Raw genomic sequence first — 22,046 nt, 5'->3', positions numbered from 1 at the left:
AACAGTCTCACTCTGGAAAGCATTTCTTAACCTCAGCTTTCCTCTGGTTCTCACCAAGACATTCTTGTCTTGCCCTGTTCCTGGAGGTGGACTCAGTGCCCTCCTTCTCTAACTGTTGTTCTGAACACCTTGGAAATCCTGTCACAGGTCCATCAAAAATGAAGCTGAAAGAGATCATGGGGTCATTGTTGCAGTGTCTATGTCTTCTCAGCCAGAGCTTTGACTGACATGACCTTTGAGACTTGTGGGGCTGAAGGAACCCAGCCTCATGTCTTCAAGCCTACAGACATTTCCCCTAAAATCTCTTTTCTCTCTGTGGTGACCTTTCCTGAGCATGAAGACTATGTGTTACTTCTTTGCAACATCCAGTGACCAACAAGCCTTACTGACCTCTCTCCCAGGCCTCTGCTTTAGGGAGAGAGAAAAGCCCTTTGCATGCTGCAAGTGGGTTGCTGTGACTTGGTGCTTCTTCAAAACAACTCTTGATGCATCGACTGATTCAGGGGTGTTTCCAGCTGGTGACTGCCATAAAAGCGACAGCACACCCAAGCCTGGATGACATCCATGTCAAGGAATGACTTCAAGCCTCATGTCAGACCCTCCCCATGTCTGGCTGCAAGATGAGATGGCTGCCTGGTGGCTCCCCCTCAAAGCCATCCCAGCACTTGCCCTCCGCCAGGCAGAGCCATGTGTTTGACACTGGCTCTAGCTCCTCAAATAAAACTTGCCTCTCTTCTGAGAGTATGGAGTGCACAAGCACCTTGTCCTGGGGGAAATGGGGGAAATGACCCTCCAATGCACCTCTTGATGGCCCCTGTGGAGCACTGGATCTCAGTGTTGTTAGTCCTTGTCATCAATGGGAGATCCTCTGAAAAGTTTTGGGAATGCCAAGCCCCTACAGACAGGGTTTGCACATCAAACCAACTGTCTTAAGCTATTTACCCAATGCTTTAGCATAAACCCCAGTTGCTCTGGGGCAAGGGTGGAACAGCACAGCATCTGTTTCCACCACGAATTCTGGTTTGACTCCCAGTTGGCAGGTGAGTGCAGGAGCCACGATGCTCAGAGGCCACAGTAGTACCAATGTGAGCACCAAAGCCCTGAGGGTCATGCAAAGCCCTGTCCCCAGGCTGTCAGAGCTGCATGGTTCAGCACAGCTTTGCTCCAAACCAGCTCCATCCTGTTGGAGGCCCTCAGCTCCTGCGCTTTCAGGATAGCAGAGTAGTTGCCCACATCCATGCCTAGAAGGGTTTTAACAGTCCCTCCCCCTCTGGTACCTGGCACACCAGAGCACAGACCCTTGGGCAGGGCTTGCAGATGTTCCTCTCCACCTTGGCCTGGCCCACAGGCACAAGAGTCCCTCCATGGGAACAGACCAAGGTGGTGTGGTCGTCTGAGCACCCTGAATTTAGGGATGATCATGGATGTGTTCCAATGGGCTAGCACAAGGGTGGTACTGCTCTGAAGTGGGGCACACTCATGCCTCTAAAGGACATCTCACTGGAAGAGTCTGAGCAGCCTCTTCCCCAGCCTTCCCAGTCACCAGGCAGGGAGAGCCAGGGCAATCCCCTGATCCAGGGACAAGTAGAGATCACCTGGGCCCCACTCTCACTGCAGTGGGGTCTCCTCTTCTTGCCCTGCAGCTGCAGCAGCCCCTTGGCTCCCCTCAGCTGTCCCAGTCCAGGACACAGTGAGAGCTGATGGAATGGCTTTTCCCACGGGATGCTGCAGACCTCGGCTGCTCTCCACCAAACACCACCTCCCCAGGGCTTGGCAGGGTATTTTGGGGTGCCAGCCCCTTGCAGGGCAGCAAAGCCCCTTCCAGAGCAACTAGACTGTGTCATGGAGCAGGTCCTTGGGGACTGTACCAGCTCCAGTGCAAGGTTTCCCATCTGGAGAGCCAGAGCTGAGTGGGAGGGTGAGCTAACACCCGGGTGGGCAACACAGAGCTTACCTTGGGCAGGGTCCCACCGGTCGAGTGCCTGTGCTGCTGCACGTTCCACGGGCACTGGCCGCCCCGAAATTCCTTGCTCTCCTCCTCCGCACTCTCTATCTGCTGCCTGCTGAGGCTCTCCCTGCCCTCCCAGCCTTCCCCAGCTGGCAAGGCTTTTCCACTTAAAGGCAAAAGAGAGGGAAAGGAAGAAATGGAGGGGAGGAGGGGAAAAAAATAAAATAAAATCAAAAGGAGAGGCAAGGCTGTGCCAGGGCTGGGCTGCAGCCAAGCCCCTGCTCTGCTCCTCTAGTGCATCTCAGCAGTGCCCTGAGCAGCCCCCGGCCCAATTGAGAGGGGGTCCAGCCACCTCGGACCTGAGTGTGAAGCAAAACCCTGGGCCGAGGGATGTGCACGCGTGTGTGTGTGTGCGTGTATAAATAAAAGAGACCTCGGGAGGAGGAGAAGGAGGGAGGCTGCCTCACCAATGAGGAGCGGAGCTCCTCCGACTTCCTCCACCCTCTGTGGGGACCCTTTGCAGAGCAGAACTTGCGATTAACGCCCAGCAGACGAGTGTGATGGGTGAAAAAAAAACTTTTAAAGAGAGGAGAAGTCAAAGTGGCTGTAAGGAGAGGGGAGTTCTTCTGTGGGCTGCCATGGGGGCGAGTGGTGAGGGTTCGGCTAAGGGGAAACAAAAGGAGCCCGGACCAGCCCGACTATCGCCTCCTTAAACTGGAGGGAAGGAGCTGCTCCCTCCCTGTGTCTGCTTTCAATTCTGGCCTTTTTCCCTGTTTTCTTTTTCTTTTCTTTCTTATTTTCCCCTCAAGCTCCCCCCCACCTCCCGTTTTCTTTTTTTTTTTTTCCCCTTTCTCAGGATATGAGGGGATGTTTAGAAAATCCGCTGCCCACGCCAGCAGCTGACTCATGTTTTTATTAAAGAAGGCCTGTACTGAACCGACTCTGCGTATTCCCCCGGATTCCTCCCTGTGCTGTGCCATGCCGGGACTGCACCTCCCGCCCTGCTGACCCCCGGCTGGCTACGGCCCCTCAGGGACCACCAACACACCCTCACAACTCTTCTTCTCTCTGGAAAAGGGGATAAAAGGTTTCGTGCAACTGGGATGCTGCAGCAGAGGGATTCTGGGCTGTTGGGGCTGCCAAGAGGCACAGAGCTGGCAGAGGTGACAGGAGTTTTCACCTTGGCCGTGCCATCATATCAGATGTCCTGCATGCCTCCTTGTGGGGGTGGGATCCAGGTGATGAGCCAGCTTTAAATCCTCCCTGTACCTTGATGAGTTCAAATCAAGTTTTTGAGACTCTCTCAATAAGAAAATACTATTGTTTGTCCAAAAGGGAATTTTTTTCTATTTGTTTCAGCACTGTAACTAGGGGCAGATAATTTTGGGTCAGAACTGTCTTTTGATTCATCAGTTCTTGCCACCATTTTCATCTTGGGGATGCTTAACGGTGGTCAGGCATTGAAACAGGCTGCCTAGGGAAGTCATGGAATCACCATTCCTCAAAGTGATCATCTCCCCACTAGATGTTGGAGACATGTCAATGTGGGGACATGGTTTAGTGGAGAAGATGACAGTGATGTGTTGGACTCAGTGATCTTAAAGGTCTTTTCTAACCATAAGAATTCTGTAATTCTTCCTGATCCAAAAAAAGGAAAAACTGCAAAAATGCACTGGTTATCCTGAAAAATAAGACTCTCTTTAAAAGATACCTGTCCACCTTTCCTTAATTTTCCTTTCTAAGAATTAAAAAATCCTCCCTGTAAAGACAACACCACTGAAATCCATGTTCCTGCCTTGTTTGCAAGGCAGAGCCATCCCCTCCTGCCTCTCTAAATAATGCCTCACAATGGCCACAACTAAAGATTCTCTGGCTGGACCAGCCTGAGATTTGCTGCTTATCTCCCATTATCTCTTTTCTTTGCACTAACAGAAAACCAAAGGGGAAGATTTTTATTCTGTGCAGCTGTAAAGGGTGAGGAGAGCTGGGCTGTGGCACCCTGGTTGTCTGTACATGGTGAGTGTCCCTCGCATGGGACTGGTGTGCCAGCTCTGTGCCTGGCACTGTCTGGCACCCAGACAGATATCGCCATGGGCAGGGCAAGGGGGATGCAGCCCTGGGCAGATGGATTCCTTGACTCCAGACATGGTGGGGGCCACGTGTCAGGAGTCCTGTCAGCCCCCTCCCTGAGCTGAGGCAGTCTGTTATACAGAAGCGGAGCCAGCGAGCATGAGAGCAGCTCATATGGGGGGCAGGCAGCAGAGAGGACGTGCTGCACACATGGCTCTTTCCAACACTTTTCCCCAGGGATAAAGATGTGTCTGACAGGTCCTTGGGTGAGGACATATCGGCTGCTCGGAATTGCTCAGCACAGCTATTTCCTGGCAGTGTCCCCTCTCCAAGGACAACATCACTGCTCCCAACAGAGTGGGAGAGTGAAAAACCCGCTGTCCAATCCTTCTGGGCCCCTCTGCTCTGGGGTCAGGCTGCCTGGGGTGAGTACAGGGTGGAAGAGCTAGCACAGACCAGGTTTGTCAGCAAAACATCTGTAGTCTGAGGCAGGACATATTTCCCCCTCTAACCCCTGCAAACAGACAGCACCACAGAATCACAGAATATTCTGGGTTGGAAGGGACCCACAAGGATAAATGAGTCCAGCTCATAAGTGTATGGTCCATATGAGGATCAAACTCATGACCTTGATGTTATTAGCACCATGCTCTAACCAGCTGAGCTAACCCACTCCAGACTGGGAGCAGGAATAATCTGGGCAAACAAAACTCTTTCCCAGGGGAAGTCTGCAAAGGCCAGGATTCATTGTTTTGGGATAATGAAAAATCCCTGGAGACCCCACAGCATCATGGCAAGCACACGGTTGTACATCCCCAGCCTGCGCTGTACATCCCCAGGGAGCATCTGGGACTGCACACTTTGTTTAGGAACAGCACGTTGGGGTTACAGCAGCTCCTGGGAAAGGCCATCTCGGAGGAAGCACTGAAGCCAGAGGGACTTGCTTGTGCAAGTGTGTGGGCGGAGGGCAGCAGCTCTGCTACTTCGGCCTCATCACCCCTTCATTGCTCACCTCTATTTTTGGTGCCTGAATCCCCATCTGTGGTGCTGCAGCACTCATTGGTCCCCCCAGGGCTGGGACATCTGCAGTGTGAGATGCCAGACTGCCCTCAGCTGGGATTTCCAGCCTCAATAATCATTGTTAACTGCTAATGGGGGCTTGGGGTCATGTAGTGCAGCATCTCTAGTGGGGAAATCAGCCACTGAGACAGAGACATCCCAGGTTATTTGGTCTGCTCTGGCATCACCCGAATCAAAACATCTCTCCAACCTCCTCCACCATCCCAGGCAGAACTGGGACCACAGCAAAAAGCCCATATTCCACACCTGACAAGGAGGAGAGAGATCAGAGCCAGGTGACCCAACGCAATGGTGGCAACAGCCATGCTGGAGTCACTAACAGGTCCCATGTGCCAGCAGGTGACAGGCAGGTAAAAAAGAAGCAGCAGATGTCAGCCTTTTCCATTTCTCTGAAGGTTTAACAAGGGCCAGATTTGCCCTGGCTTCAGTTTCTCCAAGTGTCTATCTACTCCAAATCAGCCCAGGAATTCCAACATCGCTCTGATGTGGTGTCAAGCCGCAGACCACAAGAGAGGAGTAGTGGGTGCCAGGGAGCATAGCACCACATCTGGGCAGCCCATCTGGTGTGGCAGCTGCCAGCACTTGTTCCTGGTTAAATCCATCTCTTGGGGTCGGGGTGGAGCTACACCGAGGCTTCATCCAGCCTCTCCAGAGCTCTGCCCTGGCCTCCAGAGGAACCATCACCCTATGTGTGGTCCTGCTTTGCCAGGGTGGGTGACAGGAGAAAAGGGAGGCAGAAAGTGCTGGGTTTCTTTGAATAGGACCTTATGTCCAAGCTCAACATGCTGGGTAGCACCCTGGGCCTGGGAGTGTCCTGTGGCACCAGGAATGCCAGCCATGGACAGTGCAGGGTGACAACAGCATCAGGAGGTAGCACTGAGCCATACACCGTGTGGTGCGGTGTCCCTGCAGATGCTGTTCCATTCCCTGTGTCCTGTGGGTTCAGGCACTTGGGGGAGGCAATGGCAGAAAATGCTAGCCCGCTGCCTTTCCCCACCTCGAGGCCTTTCCGCCCCCATCCCACGCACTCTTCCTAACCCCCACCACGAACCTTGGTATTAAGTGTGCTCGGCAGAGCCCCAGGAGGCAGCGACAGGCTCCTGGGTGAATACTAATAGCGATGCCGTCCTGCCGCCCCAGACTTTCCCACACATCTGCAGCCACTTAATGTGGGAATTGGGAATCGTTAACCCTCTGCTTACACAGTGCCTGAAACACGGTGAAGCAGTGAAGCACAGCCAGGACACTTCCCACCAGTGCAGGGGGAATCGCATCCCCAACTCAGTGAGTGAGAGCAGGGCCCATGTGTTCTGGAGAGCAATGAGGGTTGCCAGCATGTGTCCAATGCCCTCTTGAGGATAGTCACAACATTTGTGGCATTTGCATTTGCCAAGAAAGCTGCTCCAGATCCCAAAGAGGAATATAGCCCTGGACAGGGAAAGGGGAGCTGTATGGTATTCAGGCTATCCTGGTCCAGCACAGATCTCTCCAGGGACAAGCTCGGCAGTCTTTCCTCAGCACGGGGACACAAATGCCAGCACAGATGTGGTTTAGGCATCTGGGAAGAGCCAAAGGGCTCACAGGAGTCTGCAGGGAAGCTGATAGAGATGGGGCAGTAAGAGGGTTGCACTGATGTCTCCATTGCCAGAAAAGAGGAGTTGTTCTCAGGTAATTCATTGGAGCATCTGTGCTTGCTCCATCCCTCCCCAGCTCTCTGGGATGCTGCTCCAAAGATGTGTGACAGGATTGGTGCATGGGAGACAGGTTCTGCTCTCCCTTTCCTCCTGCTGTGGAAGGGCAGCAGGAAAAGCTAGGGGAAGGTGCTGGCTGGGTTGGGGTGTAAGTGGGGACATGCTCTGGGACATGCTTGTTTGAAGGCATAGATTTGCCTTTGAGACCAACAGGAGCTGGAGGGAGTGGGGAAGTGGTGGGGCAGAGGTCTGGGGTGGGGGAAAGGGGAGCAAGAGGAGGCACCTGCTTGATTCTCTAAGGGCAACTCCCTCTCCTGCGGAAACCATGGTGGGGTTCAGAGCAAGCTGAGGGACAAGGCAGGATTAGGTTTCCCAGATTGAGTGCCTGCTCCATCTATGATAGCTACTTGCAGCCTGGCCCTGGGGACCTTCCAGCCCTCCTGCTTCCAGGAGATGGCATCACTCGATCACGGATAGGAGCACCGAGCCCCAGAGAGCATGGGGAACCCTGACTGCTCTCCCTCTCCATCTGCCTGCTTTCCATCAGTAATATCATATCTGGATGACTATGTGGAGGTCCCAAGGCCGAGCTTGGTGCTGAGGGTCTCTAGGGTGGATGAAGGGGGTACTGCTACCTCTGTCATCCAGCTGGGGCCCCCCAGGAGCTCTGGCAGTTCCTAACCAGATCACCAGTGTAGGTGATATCCTGAGGCTCTGAGGATCCCCATCAGCACCCTTCAGTCCCAGTCAAGCAGCAGAGATGCTCTTCGGGGGGCCAGTGAAGAGGAGTCCATGGAGGGCTCCTCACCTGCCTCTTCCCTGGCATAAACTTTGCCACCTGTAATCCCCACAAGTAATTAGGGGGTAAAAGAAAAGGGAAAGAGGGAAGTTACCATTGGTGAAGCTTTATGGCCTTATTGTCTTCCCCTTCCCCCTTTGTCAGAACTGAGGGAGCTCAAGGCTTGGCTGTTCACAGGCACCTGGCCATGCTGTGCCCCACTGAGTCTGTCACCTGCTTTCACCTGGGGAGGATGCAGGTGTGGGGTGCTGGCCCACACCCCTGAACCCCCCAGTCCTCAGCAGCTGCTTGAGCCCTGGGCTTTGGCTCCACAGCATGGGAAAAGGGAAAAGGGGGCCTTCAGGAAAAAGCCAGTGGCAGGAATATCCCAGTCTCTGAATTGCAGCGACCCCTGGGGTGAGACCCAGCAGCCACCTGCATTCTTCAATACCTCCCATCATCCACACAGGGGGGATTTTCTTCTTTTCTTCTTCTTTTTTTTTCACACTTTCTGAGCCAGTGTCTCTTTGCTGCTGGGAGGAAGAGGAGGAGTAAGGTGGCCTTGGCTCTCTTGTTTACACAAAGCCATGGCTGTGCTGAGACCTTGGGAAAAATCCAGGAGAGATGGAGTTATATGACACATCAAGCAATCTGAGCTGCATCGTGAGCTGAGATCATCACCGGGTGGGACGGTCATGACAGTCACCTTTGTCACAAGGAAGGGAGCCAGGACAAGGCTGGGCAAGGGGCTACAGACCCCGGGGGCACTGAGAGAATGCTGCAAACTGCTCACCTCTCATGGTGCCTCTGGGCATGCAAGGTCTTGGGAGGCATAGCCAAAGCAGTGCCAGCTCTGGGTGATTTCCCATTGCTGGGTTTTACTATTCTCCTCTCTTTCGAACCAGATTCCTTACCTCTTGCCCATCTCCCTTCCATCTCATCCTGGCTCCCATCTCCTTGCAGGGAGTCGATGTGGCACAGCAGTATCTGTGTATTATTTTCACCCAGTTTCAGCTGGAATTGGGGCTGGAGCAATGGGATGAGGAGTTCAGGACTGATGCAGAGCCACTGAGTGTCCACAGCCCTGTGCTGGAGAGTTTATTCCCTCCTATGAACTTCATTCTAAATCTCTTTTTTCCCTTGCATTTTTCTCTCTCTCTCTCTCTCTCTCTCTACCCCCGCCGCCCACACCCCGCCGCCCCCCCCCCCCCCCCATCCACTTCCTTTTGTCAAATTCCAGGCTGTTTCGGTCCCAGGGGGGTGAGAAAAGAACAGTCCTAGCCCTGCTCGTATTTCTAGCAGTCGAAGGGGCTGTTGCAGAGAAAAGGACAGAGGTGGCCTTGAGGGGAGGTGATAAAACACTCTTCTGGACCCTCTGCGGGCTGTGTTTCTGACTGAGGAGAAAAAGCCAGCCTGCAAATGATGGCTGTGGCTGCGGTGGTGCCCAGCACAGCTGGGAGTGTGACACTGGCAAGGAGGGGGAAATTGGTGGGAAAGAGGCTTCTGGATGCTGGTTTATGGAGTTTCTGGGCAACATGGCGCAGCACTGATCATTGGTGCCTCGTCCCTTTCTGGAGTGGAGTTCTGTCTGGCCTGACAGGTTGCAGGCAGACACAGCTTCACAAGAGTGCCCTTTCTGCTTGGCCTTCCCTATCACCAAACATACAGGGATGTTTCTGCTTCCTTAAGACTGAAAACAGGTGAGAAATTCCTCTTGTCACACAGTTATAAGCCCCGTGGAGACATCAGAGACCAGGGACTTCCTGTTGTGTCCATGGTGAGGGCATTCCCCCTGCACACAGTCTGTCCATCTGTCCTGCCCTCTGATACTGGGATGAGCTTTGCTGTCAGAATTGGAGTGGTGGGTTTGCCGCTGGTTGAAGGAAACACATGGGGACCCAGAACCTTCCTTTCCCTCCAGTCGCCCTTTTCCAAATAGGCAGATGCTGACACTGTGCAAAGGAAAGCCCCATCCAGAGCAAGAGTTTGATGTCCCCCAATTTGGAGACAGGGCAGGTGGCAGGCACAGCCCACCCTGTCTCCTGCCTGCAGCTGGGCTTTAATACAGGATCTCAGCCCAAGGCACCCTGCTCCTGGACTATTGATGATGGTGGGCTCCCCTGGGGCATCCTTGTGGGTGATACCTGTGTTGCCCTAGTGTCCCAAAGCTGTCTTCTACAAAGGGACCACATTGGTGGCATGGGGACAGTTGTGGGGTGGTGACAGCAGAGGGGGCATGGGGTCCTCGGTGCTACCCAGGGTCACCCACCACCTTGTCCTCTTTGCAGCCAGGATGGGAGGTTTGAACTCGTCCCCCTCACCCGCTGGGGTTCCTGCACTTTGAAATGCAAACCTGCCTTTCAATGCAAATGCTGCGAGAGGTTGGGCCCAATAAAAGCCTGTGGGCAGGGAGGTGCCTGGCCCCAGGACAGGCTCCCCAAGGCGCCCAGGTGAGTGGCGGGGAAGGAGGGGCGGCCGCCTCCCCGCCAAACCCAACCGGCCTCAGTCGGCGGCTCAGCAGCACAGCATGTGCACGGGGACTGCCGGGGAAGATGTATGTAGGTTATCTTGTGGATAAGGACACCAACATGTATCCCAGCCCGGTCCGGCACCCCAGCCTCAACATCAACCCCCAGAACTATGTGCCGGGGCCACCCCAGTACTCGGACTTCGCCAGCTACCACCATGTGCCAGGGATTAACAACGACCTGCACCACGGGCAGCCCGCAGCCGCCTGGGGATCTCCCTACACCCCTGCCAAGGAGGACTGGCATTCCTATGGGACCACTGCGACACCTTCCACTGCCAGCCCAGGGCAGTTTGGATTCAGCCCCCCAGATTTTAACCCCATTCAGCCCCCGGGCTCTGGACTCCTCCCTCCACCCATTAGCAGCTCGGTCCCCCAGCTGTCCCCTAATGCCCAGAGACGCACCCCGTATGAGTGGATGAGGCGCAGCATTCCCAGCACCAGCAACAATGGTAAGGAAATCCCCAACCCTGCACACTTGCGCCCTTCTCAGTGCAGAGGATCCGTGGATAGAGGTCCTGTGGGGTTGGATCCTGCTCTGTGGCTCTCCCTGCGTGGGGACTGCAGGAGGGTCAGCAAGCTTGGCCAGCTCTTGGCATGGTACCTGCTCCCTAAGAAGCAGTGGAGCCACCACTGAGGTGGCAGGGGCTGAGGATGGGCAGGGAGGGTGCTGTCCTTCCGCATTGGTGGCAGCTGGGGTTATATGGTTGAAAAGTCCTTTTCCCCATCCTGGCACCCCTGTCCTCACTTGCAGCCACAAGGTGGGATGGGCTGAGTCAGAGACCCTCAGAACCCTGAAGGGGTGTTGAATGGAGGGTCTCACATAAGGGTGGGTGCATGGGGGGCTGTGGCTGTGTGTGACAGTGTGTTGGCTCTGTGAGAGCCCATGTGTATGTGCATGAAGGGGAAGTGCTGTACATAAATACAGGCTAAGTGTGTGTGTATGTACATAAGGTGGATTGAGTGAGGTGCTACAGGCTCTGTGTGTGCAAGGTACCGTGAGCAGTACGGGTGTATAGACAGTGTCACTAGGTGTTTATGAGGGTTTTACATGCTCACTGTGTGCGTGCAGGGTGTTGTGTGTGGAGGACAGTGCAGTGCCCAGTGTGTGTATGAGGGGCAGTGTGTGTGTGCAAAGTGTTGGGGACGCTGCCACGTGGAGGGTGGATGTGGGTGCCGCAGGTGCAGCACGCCATGGGTGGGTGCTTGGCATGTCAGAAGAGGGTGTCCTGGTTCCTGTGCTTACCTCTGGTGTGGGCACTGAGGTTGTGCTGCCTCCAGGGTCCTGTTCCCATGTCCCTGGGGTCCTGTCCCCACTGAACTCCTGACCTGGGGAAAGCGTCTGGGTGACCCCAGCCCCCTGTCCACCCTGCTGCCCACTTCAAAGGCAGTGGGCAGATTCCCCCTTGGGGCCAGCCCAAATTGACAAGGACTTCTCTTTGTCATGGAGATGGTGGCTGGCTCCTCTGGCAGCAAGGAGAGGTGCGGAGCCCTTTGTCCTGCCCTACCCTTACCCTTTCATCTTCCCAGCCTGGTTCTGTCCTGCCACCACAGGACCCTCTGCCCACAGGGCTTGGTGGACCTGCCACCTCTCTCCCTCTCCTGTGCTGGCTGGCTGTGACCTCCCCAGAGCTCTGCTGGGGCCAAACTCACTACAGGAGTGGCTGTGGTTTTGGTTACTGCTGTCCCATATTCATGGAATCAGGGCCAGGGCTCCCTGTTTTAAAGTGTCTCCAGTTTTTGGCTTGTTTTTGGTTCCACATTATTCCCACTGATCAAGGCCCATGTGCAGAGGTGCCTGGGGTCTTCCAGTACAGAAAATAGCTACTTGTGTTCCTAGGATCCATGTGGCAGGGGTGGGGACCAGTGACTGCAGTGGATCAGGCAGAACATCCCAATAAATGGAAAAAAACAGCCCCAGTCTGGAAAGAGGAGGGGAGAGGCAGGCTGGTGTTTCCTGCCCCATTTTAAACACTGAATACAACTATTTAGGAAAAATGCCTTGCCCCACATCCAGTGATGGAGACCCACAGGCGAGCCAGGGCTGAAGTCTTCCCTCTGCCTGGGGTGGAAGGGGGATGTGATTTGTAGCTCTCCATTGCCCCTGGAACCTCACCACTTCTGCAGGTTTTGTAGATTTGAACATCTCGGTTTCTTCTGAGGAAAGGAGTGGGAGGGAAGATTAATGAGGGTAGAAATCCATCAGCACACCTCTCCTCTGGATCAAGGGCATGGGTTTACACCCAACAGTGGGGCCAAGATAAAACAGGGGCTTGAAAGTGCCTCTGATTGAGTTAGACGACAATTGATTGAATTCTGGAAAAATATCATTAGTTGCTTAGTTTGTATCTCTTAGATCGAATGCATACAAAAGAACAAATAAATCAGCCTTGTTCCTCTCACAGAGGAGCTGCCCCAGCCTCACCACAGCCATGCAGGGCTGGATGCTGGGGTGAAAGGCCCTTTCTTGTGGGGTTTTCCTCAGGATGGATGTACCAGCAAGGTCCTTTTCTAAGGCACTCCCAGATTAAGGATCTGTCCTTGCACCTCTGTCGGGAACAAGCCCAGTGCTGCTGATGCCAAGAGGCTGCAGGATTTGGCCATGGCGGGACCATGCTGTGGGAGATGGTGGGATGCAGCTGGTGCTTTCCAGTGCTGCCCTTTAAATAAAAGTCTCCATTAAGCTTGAAAGAGAGCTAGAGCAGAGATGGGTTTGACATAGATAAGGGTGAAGCTCTTAGATGAATCATTTTATTGAAATCAATAAACTGGACTTTAATCAGTCTGGATTGATAAACTACCCATCTCACCATAGTGGGAATAGGAAATGAACACATGGACTTTTTTGCTATAAATATCAACAGTTTCATTGTGAATGCTATAAATCATAACACTTCAGAGGGTTGTAAATTAAGGTTCCCTCCCTGTCTTGGCTTGTATAAACAGCCCTTGGCTGTAGTTTGAAAGCTTTTGGGGAAGAGCTGCGTGGTGGTAAGAGAAAATGTTACACAGAGAACACGAGTGTGTTGGGAACTTCTGCAAACGTGATCCAGAGCCCGAGAAAAATCAATGAGAAATCTCCCAGTGACTCACTGCAGAGTCAGGCTTTACAGGGGGATGATTTGATGTACCTGTTGCTCCATAAATGCGTGCTTCACCCAGCTGAGCTGAGATAACCCAGCAGCAGAACCGATTGCAATGCAAGTTGCTGGGAATGGGGAGTTAAAGGGAACTGAGCTGGAAGATGTCCCCAGGCCTCATTTCTCCCTCCAATGTCACCTCTTTTCTGCTCATAAAAGCTTCATGAGCAGCATGTCAGAGGCTCGTCCTTCCTCTTTATTCACAATTATTTGCAAACTTCCCTGTGAATTGCACTCTGGGTTTATAAAAAGCTCAGAAAGGTGGCTGGAAACGGGGCTGGCTGAACTTTGAAATTCACCCACTGCTCATTAGTCATGCAAATCCTTAGGTACTGCCTCGGGTCTGGCTTTTAGGTCACTAATCCAGCCGGTGCAGCAGTGCTAAATATTGCAAGTGAAAGTGCAATTGGGGCATCCCTTAGGGAGGCAAATGTGCTCAGGGCTTTGTGTGGTACCAGTGCTCGTTGTGCCTGGGCAGATTTTGGGGTTGATGGAGAGCACACAGTGGTGCTCTGAGCATGGGCAAATGGTCATTAGCTGCGTGTGCAGTTTTCCATCTCAGTTTTCACTATTTCTAGGTCAGTTTTTCAGCTTTGTTTATTTTCCTAGTGAGGCCCATGAACACTGGAGGAAAGAGTAAAAATCCCAATAATGAGGCAGAAACATTTCCCCTGAACTGCTGGGATTCATGCCGTGTTTGGTATGTTTTGGGATGATGGTAGGGCCTGGAGGATAGTGCATTTCCGTGGTCAGCCCCTGTATAGGGGACCCCTCTCTAGGGCATGGTCACTCTCTGTGAGACCCTTTGGTCTCCCGGGACTCTCAGTGTCTCTGTGTCTGGCCCCATCATTCTCCCCTTGAATTATTAACCCATAACCTGCTCCTGGCCCCAGCTGGGATTTGCTGTCTGCTTAGCCTGCTGGCCAAGGTACAGACCTCTTAAACTTTCCTAGAATTGACTTTCTTTGAACAAAAAGGGCTTCCCTGGTGCACTGACAGTACCTACGTGATGGGCTTGGTTGGCTAATACCACAGGATTAGCAGAGGGACACTTTAAACCTCTGGCCAATGACAGATATTTCCTATTGGGGACCCTTCAAGGACACCCACTCCAGTGCTGTTAGCTTTGTGATTCCTTGGATAAGGGGCTGGATCTTTCCCCTGCACTGCCTCATGGTAAGGATGGGCCAAGCCCTGTGGGGCTGCAATGGGGTAGAGGAACACTAGTGCCCAGATGGGACCCTCCCTGCATTGCTGTCCTCCTCCTCCTGCTGCACATGGGCCAGATCCAGCCAGGTGGCAGGTCAGGATGAACTGAATCAGGTCTGGTGGGAAGGCCTATGCTCTGAATCAGGTTGTTTCCATCCCCCATGTGCCGGCAGCCCGTGTGCTGCCCCAGTGCTGCCCATCCTCCTGCCCTGGTGTGGTCTTTGACCCAGCACAGGAGCCAGGCTGGCGGCACTCAGCATGGCACCCATAAAACATGGGAACAACTGAAGGAATCTGCCAGTTGCCAAAATAAAGGATTGAATCACTACAGGGAAAAATTTATCCCAAAACCCAACTTCGGGCTGCTGCACCTGGGGTTGAAACATCTCCAGGTTTGCTGTCCATGTCCAAGAACATGGGGTTGTGATGGGGAGTCTCCAGCTTCCTGCAAACAACAGGAGCCTGCTCTTCATCCTCTTGGTGTTTGCACCTCCTGGGAGGAAGACGAGGCTTGCAGAAGGGGTGCCTTTGCCTACGTGTGTGGGTGTGGGTGCAGTTCTGGCCCTGTCACACTGTGCCAGCAGTGCAGAGCCCAGCCAGGGCCAGCCTGTGCTCCTGTGCACCAGTCTGTGCTCTCCAAATCCAGATCTTTGACCAGGTGTGTCTGTCCTTTCCCAGCAGCCAGGCTGCCCTGAGCAGCTGTGCCATGCACCAAGCCTGGGCCCTGCCTCCCAGGTCTGCCAGTTCCACAACCTCTGGGTATGCAACCCCCAGCCACACACACTCACTTAGAGCAAAGCTTTTTTGGGAGCACAGAGCTTAATCCTCTTTGAGCAGGAGACTAGAAAGACATTGGGTCAAGTGGTGCAGGGTGGCAAGTGAAACGTTTCCAGTGCACACTGTACCAAACCAAAACAGGTTTTATTGCCAGTGGGTACCCATGGGAGCACTGCTGTTTGCTCTGAAGTCTTTGGAGCCAGGTTGTATCAATGTCAGTTGGACAACCTGGAAGTAGATACCCTGAGGATAGGAGAGTTGCTGAGGTCCTTGAGGCACAGAGTTGCAGCACTTGAGGCACACATTAGTTCTACCTCAACCCTGATCTCCAAAATAGCCATTTTCCCAACCCAGAGTGAATACAGGGGCTATTGGGTGAGGATTCATCCAACATCCCCTCCCTTTGAAACAGAGAAACATTTAATATGTGCAGGGGGGTTGTGTGGTTCCTCTCACCCAGTTTTTGACACCCAGCAGTTGTCTAAATCCAATGCATTCTGTCAGAGGAATGATCTGAGGCAGGGATCTTGGGAAGGATTGCCCTCTGGAGGGGGTCATTTCTTGCTGGTCGTGATGAAGCAAGCCACATGGCTCTGCTCCTTTCCCCCATGTTGGTCGTCCCATCCATCACTCCTCTGCTTCCTGCAGCAGAGGAAAAATAGCTGAGGATACTGAAGTATTCACTGGAAGGGGAAAGCTTGTGAAAACCATAAGCTGCTGGTTCCCAGCACTCAGGGAGGGTGAGGGGATTGGGTTTAATCCCCCTCCCCAGGCCACAGAGGAGTGTGGGTGTTTTGGAGCGGCTGCTGGAGCTGGAGGGGAAAGGAGGGGAGCAAATGAGTCTGGGGCAGGGGGTGCACAGAGAAGGCATCAGGGGCTCAGGCCCTGCCACTGTTGGTGCACACTTTGGGTTCTCTTTCCAGTCAGTTTATGGATGGTGAAATGAGCTGAGCTGTCTGTCCTGAGCCTGAGCATCACGGTGGCACAGAATGGCTCCCATCACCACTGCTCAGCAGAGGGAGCATGGACCCCTCCACACAGAGGCAGCTGGAGCACATCTGGCTGCCAGATGAGGGTGGCTCCAGCCAGCCTGGAGTCTCCTGAGCTTCAGGAGCCGACCCCAGCCCTCTCCTGGGCCTAGGGTCTCTGTCATGGGCCATCACTCTGCTGGCTGTCTCTGTCTTTGTGGAGGTGTGGGGGGAGATTACCCCCATGGAGCTGCAGAAGGAGTGGGGCTCTGATCCTGGGACTCCACTCTGTGTTGGAACTGCTTCTGTGCCTCAGTTTCTCCATCTGTATCATTGCCTGAGGTCTGCCAGTGGTAGGGGAAATTTTCCTTGATCCTTTCCCTAGGGAGAAATGCCAGATCCTGATAGAGCACTGATTCCTCTGGAATGTAAGTAGATGCTGCTCATTCAGAATGAAGCAACTTTGTCGTGCAGAGGAAACACCTACATGGAGGGGAAAGCCTTGAGCCCTGTCTTGCTGCATTTTAAGTCTAGTGTGCACCAGTTCTTTCCCAGGTGCTCAGTGCTGATGGGACTTTCCTACCTGATGTTTTTCAGCATTAAAATATTGTAACACCATAAGATAACATGGGATCATGCACCCAGTACAGAGAGATGGGCAGACAAGGCTGTACAGAAGCAGCCAATGTGTGGCCAGAGCATCACCAGGAAGGTGAGCCCAGGCAGGACTGGGGAAGAGACAAGTTCTGTATAACACATACCATCCCTTGCTCCTTTGTTGTTTTGCACCTCCACCCAGGGTGCCACTGCCACCCTGTTGTCTCTTTCCTCCCTGGTTTGAACAAGTTCCTTTCCAGCTCTTCTTAGACCTGCTCAGCACCAGCCTCACAGTGTCCCATATTGCTAATCTGTCAGAGGTTTTGGGGTTAAAACCATCTTTGGGCAAGCCAAGGCTGGAGAGGGTGAACTACCCACTCCTCATCAGCCCCTGCTGTGACCATAGATGGGAGGCAAAGGGATCTAGTTTGATTTTCCTTTACCCTTCCAGGCTCCTGATCCAACCCAGGGCAGGAACTCCAGCATCCCTGTTCTGGGGCAGGGCTGCTGTGGGGAAGGGATCCAGGCTGGGATCAGGACTCCATCCCCCTGTGTGTGCAAGTGTGTGTGTGTGCACACTCAGGAGTGCGTCCCTTGGGGTTTGCACAGCACATTAAAGCTATTCCCTTATCTAATCATGGCTCAGGTGAGAGCTATTAGGGTTATTCATTAACAGTAGTAACGATACCTTCTCCCCACACAGCCATTGGCCCTGCCTTGATCCCAAAGTCGAAACCATTCCCACTGGCCCCATGGAGGGCTCCATTTGGCTGCCCGAGCAGTTCCTTTGCCTTGTCTTTTGGGGACAAGCAGGAGGAACTGTAAATGCATTGCAAGGCTGGAAGAGGCCAGCAACGCAGCAACTGTGTTAGGAGACATCACCAGCACCCCCTGTGCATCCTGTGCACCCCATCCACACTCCCTTCCAGGACAGCAGCCTCAGCTCCAGACTATATCAGCCATGAGACAGCCTGATCCACCTTTCCAGGCTTGGCTGGAAATTTGAGAGCAGCTCCATCCTTCTGCTTGGCCATGCTCCCTTTTGCAGCACCAAGGTTTCCCTATAGGCATGAGGGCTTCCCATAAGGAATCAGGCTGGTTTGTCCCGAATTTCCTCTTTCTTTTCACAGAGCCATAAAAACTCTCCAGGAGAGAGTTAAGTGTAACCCAGCATTCATATTCAAGGTAACTGAATTATTCATTGTCAATAGTATTTCTTTTGAGTCCTTTTCTTTTCCTTGTGAATCACCCACAGCACATCCTCGAATTCAGCAAACATCCAAAAGCAGCAATTAATTGAGGTGAATAACTTTCCATCTGTGCTTGGTTGCGAGCCCTCTGCTTTGAATCTTTTCTACCTGATATTGGGCAGTGAGAGCCTGGTGCCCAGCTGCCCCAGTGATGGTTCTGCCAGCCCCGAGGCAAAGCACAGCCTCCATCCAGGATGAACCATGAAGAGGGAATAACAAAGAACAAGCTGTGATGGATCTATTTACAGCTGTAGCAGGAAATAATAACTCCTACTGAAATTCATGGCATATGTGGTATTCACAAACTGCCTTTATTCTTTATCCTTCAATTATTTTTTTTTACTGTATCTGTCAATTCCTTCACTTTCCAGGTGGTTTTAGGTAGAGGTATTCAAACAACAGTATTGCAAATAAGATCAGTTTTAAGTTATTATCTTTTTAGAAAGGTTTTTGCTTTCAAATGAAAAGGGAAAGATAAATGTATGAGAAAGAAAAAAAACTTGTAGGAGCCCCTGAGCCTGGAGCAGCCAAAGGGAGCCCAGTTTCTCACAGAGCTGCTAAACCTCACATAAATCTCCACCAGAGCATCTGGTTTATTCTGTAACTTCCCAGGAATTGCTGTGTTTGCAAATTCAGCACAGGTCCCTGCTGGGTTGGGGTGCAGAAGTTCTTTTCATCCTGGTGAATCTTTCCCCTGTGGGGTGGTGAGAGCTAAAAGCAGCCTCTGGGAAGGACGAGGGTCCTGTGGGAGACCAAGGGGAGAGTGTGGGTCCCATGTGGGCTGGGTGCCACCAGCATCACACCAGCCCAGCAGTATCTTCTGTGGGCAATTTTGCTTTGAGCTGTCAGAGCTGATGTGCCAAATAGGAGACAAGCACCGGGCAAAGCTGCCATAGACCCCTTGCACACTGAATTGCTGGTTATGAGCTGTGCCTCTACAGACATTCCACATGCATCTTGCTCAATCAAAATTACCTTTTTTTACCCTGTTTTTGCCTGCAGAGTCACCCTGTGTGTCCAGAAGCAGGTTTGACCTGGTGGTGGTGAGGAGGGATTAGGTGTTCACTTCTGACCAGCCCTGGGATGATCTGGGCTCCCCACTCTCTGAAGTGGTCACTGAATTCATCACATCACTCAAATACAAGTTAGTGGCTGAAGTCCAGCCCTGGTGCTGGAGCTCTGGTTTCTATTACTGGCCATATTGCAGCCTTGTTGGGCTCCTTCCCTCTTCCATGGATTGCTGGAGGGCTTTGGTGCTTCTTGGGGTCTGTGCTGGGACCCTCAGCCCTCACTCTGCTTATTCTGTGCTGATCCCATACCTGCATCTCCAGGAGCAATGACAGGACACAGAGTAGCACAGTCATGGAAATTGGGTGCTAATTTGAATTGGGTGACTGCTGCTTGTGTGCCTTGGAGTGCCAATGTCAAACCTCAGCAGGGCAAGATGCATTCTCTGCCCATCCTGGGTCCCACTTGCTCACATTCATGTGCTTCCACACCTGGTTTGGTCAGTGGTCAATGGCACAAGCTGAACCTTTGTAGTTCCTGCTTATTTAGTAGAAAACTAGCTGCATTTTTACATCCACTAGATGCTGCAAGGAAAATGACCCCAAGGGTGCCCCTCTCCTGCCTGCAGTATGCCACGGCTGTGGGTTGTTCTATCTCCAACATTCTTTGACATTTATGTTTCAGTGTAAGAAGTGGCTTAGGAAAGTCCCCATCTCCTTGCAATTGAAAAGCAGGAGGGAGACGCTGTCAAAAATAGAACTGAGTTGGTTGAGAAACAGATTTGCAGCCTGAGGGTTGGAGTTTTGCTCTGTGGAGATTCTTTCACATCCTATTAAGGTCTCTAGAGCCCAGTTTTGTTCTGCACCACCCAAACTCCTGCTTCCACTAGGATGGTCAGCATTTAGTTGTATTTCTGAGACTGTCCAATGTCCACCTAATTTGGATCAAACTGGCTGATGTGCCAAGAACTTGTTAGGGGAAATGGATGAACAGGATGGCAGGAACACAAAGATCCCCTTTCCTGGCAGAACCGGACTGCAAGCGAGGTTATACCAGTTGATGGGTCACTAGAAATCCTTCCCTTCACACTGCAGCAATGTTGGGCAGTATTTTGTTCACACTGGTGAATGCAGGACAGCCCCAGAGAAATCCATGGAGCTGTTCTGCACTTGCTCCTGCTTCTTCCCATGGCAGCACTGCTCTCAGCAACAGAAATTTGGGAGAAGATGGGCAGATGTGTCTGCCAGGCAAAAAAATGGCCAGGCACCATCCCTCTTGACTCCCTGAAACAGGATTTTGATATTTTGGGTGGTGAAGCAAATATTTGTGGCTCTGTTTATTCCCTATCCATGGGCATTTCTTCAGAAGAAAGCACCAGGAACTTGTCCATAAACTTCTGGGCATGGATGCCCTTTCTCAGAGTGCCGCCTGCATTTTTAACTATAGTTTTCTGCTAGAAATCAGCAGGTGCTGTCTGCAGTCCCATGGGTTGTGCATCTTGTGTGCATTGTTTGAGTCTTGATGGCCCTGAGCTCTGCCGATATCTGGGGGGACCAAGGAGACATTCAGGCCGGTTTTGTCCAAACACCCACGGCCAATGGAGCCAATTCCTAAGAGTGCTTAGACATCAAGTGGGGCTTTCTTCAGTGGATCTTTAAAGGCTGCACCAAAATCACTGCCCTCTGTCTTAGCTCAGTACAGGGAGAAGGAAAATAACCCTCAGTGACAGAGAAATGCTGTCATTACAGACTTTTCTGTCTTTGCCCTGTCCTGATCCATGTGCCTTCAAGTGATGGCATCTTGGTTTTCAGCTTCCTATCAAAGAGCTGAGCTTTCCTCTGCCCTCCCAGACAGCAGGTCCTCAGCCCACCACAGGACTTGCAGAGACTGTGTGTCATGACACATGGGACTTAGGGTCCATCTTCTTGTAGTGCCTCTGAATCCCTCGTGCTTTTTCCACCAAGCAATTCAACCGAAGCTCAGGTAGTTTCCAACAGGGAGAAACACCCTGGTGCTAACCAGGATGGGCACTAAATCCAGCAGAAGCCTCATGACTCTCTTTTCCACTGGTCCCTAGGGCATTGCCATGTTTCCCCTGAGCTGTCCACAGGTCGTTGTGTATCTCCTCTGTGCTCTCAGGGATGTTCCCTCCCCTCCACTGCTCCCTCTCCCAACGGCTCACTTCCCACTCTGCTCTCTCTGCCAGGCAAGACCAGGACAAAAGACAAGTACCGGGTGGTGTACACAGACCACCAGCGCCTGGAGCTGGAGAAGGAGTTTCACTACAGCCGCTACATCACCATCCGCCGCAAAGCTGAGCTGGCTGCTGCCCTCGGGCTGACTGAACGGCAGGTCAGTGCTGCAGTGTCCCAGGAAAACCATGTCCCAGATGGAGATGGGCATGGGGATGGGGAGTGGAAGGGTTGCAGCCCAACCAGGTAGCAGAGGCCCCACCTTGCTCCACAGTGATCTCTTCCTTTCCAAACCTGGCGATGCCCTCCCTGCCCCAGGGGGACCTTGAGGGTTGTCATCCTTGGCTGCATCCATCCTCATCTCTGCATCTCCATCTTCTTTCTGCAGGTGAAAATCTGGTTTCAGAATCGGAGGGCAAAGGAGAGGAAGGTGAACAAGAAGAAGCTGCAGCAGCAAAGCCAGCCCACCAGCACCACCACACCAACCTCACCAGCCGTCAGCACGCTTGGACCCATTGGAGGCCTCTGCAACAGCAATGCCCCCAACCTCGTTTCCTCATCTCCACTGACGATCAAGGAAGAATTCATGCCTTAACCCCCTTCACCAGCTACAGACACCAAGAGAAAAGCACTGTGCAGCAGAGCCCAGCTGGCCCATGTGCTCTGAAGAGTGACAGCCCCTTCCCAAAGACACGGTGGTCCCTGACTGAACCAATGGGGCAGACAGCAAGGGGGCAAGGTGGCACTGGGATCTTCCCAAGGGCCTGGTGGGCTATGTAAAAAACATGGGTTAGGTAGTACTGCTCTGCCA

General features: G+C 52.7%; 2 protein-coding genes across 2 annotated transcripts in view; one reads left to right on the top strand and one right to left on the bottom strand.

Annotated features, from left to right (window-relative positions):
* The window catches only part of PDGFRB (platelet derived growth factor receptor beta), a 31,297-nt gene extending 28,965 nt beyond the window's left edge, over nt 1-2,332 (bottom strand). Inside the window, exon 1 of the mRNA XM_071570095.1 lies at nt 1,955-2,332. The gene's annotated coding sequence lies outside the window, so the exon portion shown is untranslated. The remainder of the gene's footprint in view (nt 1-1,954) is intronic.
* A 7,787-nt stretch (nt 2,333-10,119) lies between these two features.
* CDX1 (caudal type homeobox 1) lies at nt 10,120-21,830 on the top strand. The gene is made up of 3 exons (XM_071570349.1): nt 10,120-10,546; nt 21,250-21,395; nt 21,624-21,830. The coding sequence occupies exons 1-3, from the start codon at nt 10,120-10,122 to the stop codon at nt 21,828-21,830; spliced, it is 780 nt and encodes a 259-aa protein (XP_071426450.1).
* The last annotated feature ends 216 nt before the right edge of the window (nt 21,831-22,046 follow it).

The sequence above is a fragment of the Pithys albifrons genome, chromosome 15, assembly GCF_047495875.1.
Source record: "Pithys albifrons albifrons isolate INPA30051 chromosome 15, PitAlb_v1, whole genome shotgun sequence".
In the NCBI taxonomy this organism is placed as follows: Eukaryota; Metazoa; Chordata; class Aves; order Passeriformes; family Thamnophilidae; genus Pithys; species Pithys albifrons.
This window is presented reverse-complemented; position numbering and strand designations above follow the sequence as displayed.

What these genes read in the sequence shown, in the direction of transcription:
- CDX1 (XM_071570349.1), top strand. Translation starts at nt 10,120, where the DNA reads ATGTATGTAGGTTATCTTGTGGATAAGGACACCAACATGTATCCCAGC. An exon ending in TCCCAGCACCAGCAACAATG is followed by an intron (nt 10,547 to 21,249) that starts GTAAGGAAATCC and finishes TCTCTCTGCCAG; the next exon opens with GCAAGACCAGGACAAAAGAC. An exon ending in TCGGGCTGACTGAACGGCAG is followed by an intron (nt 21,396 to 21,623) that starts GTCAGTGCTGCA and finishes TTCTTTCTGCAG; the next exon opens with GTGAAAATCTGGTTTCAGAA.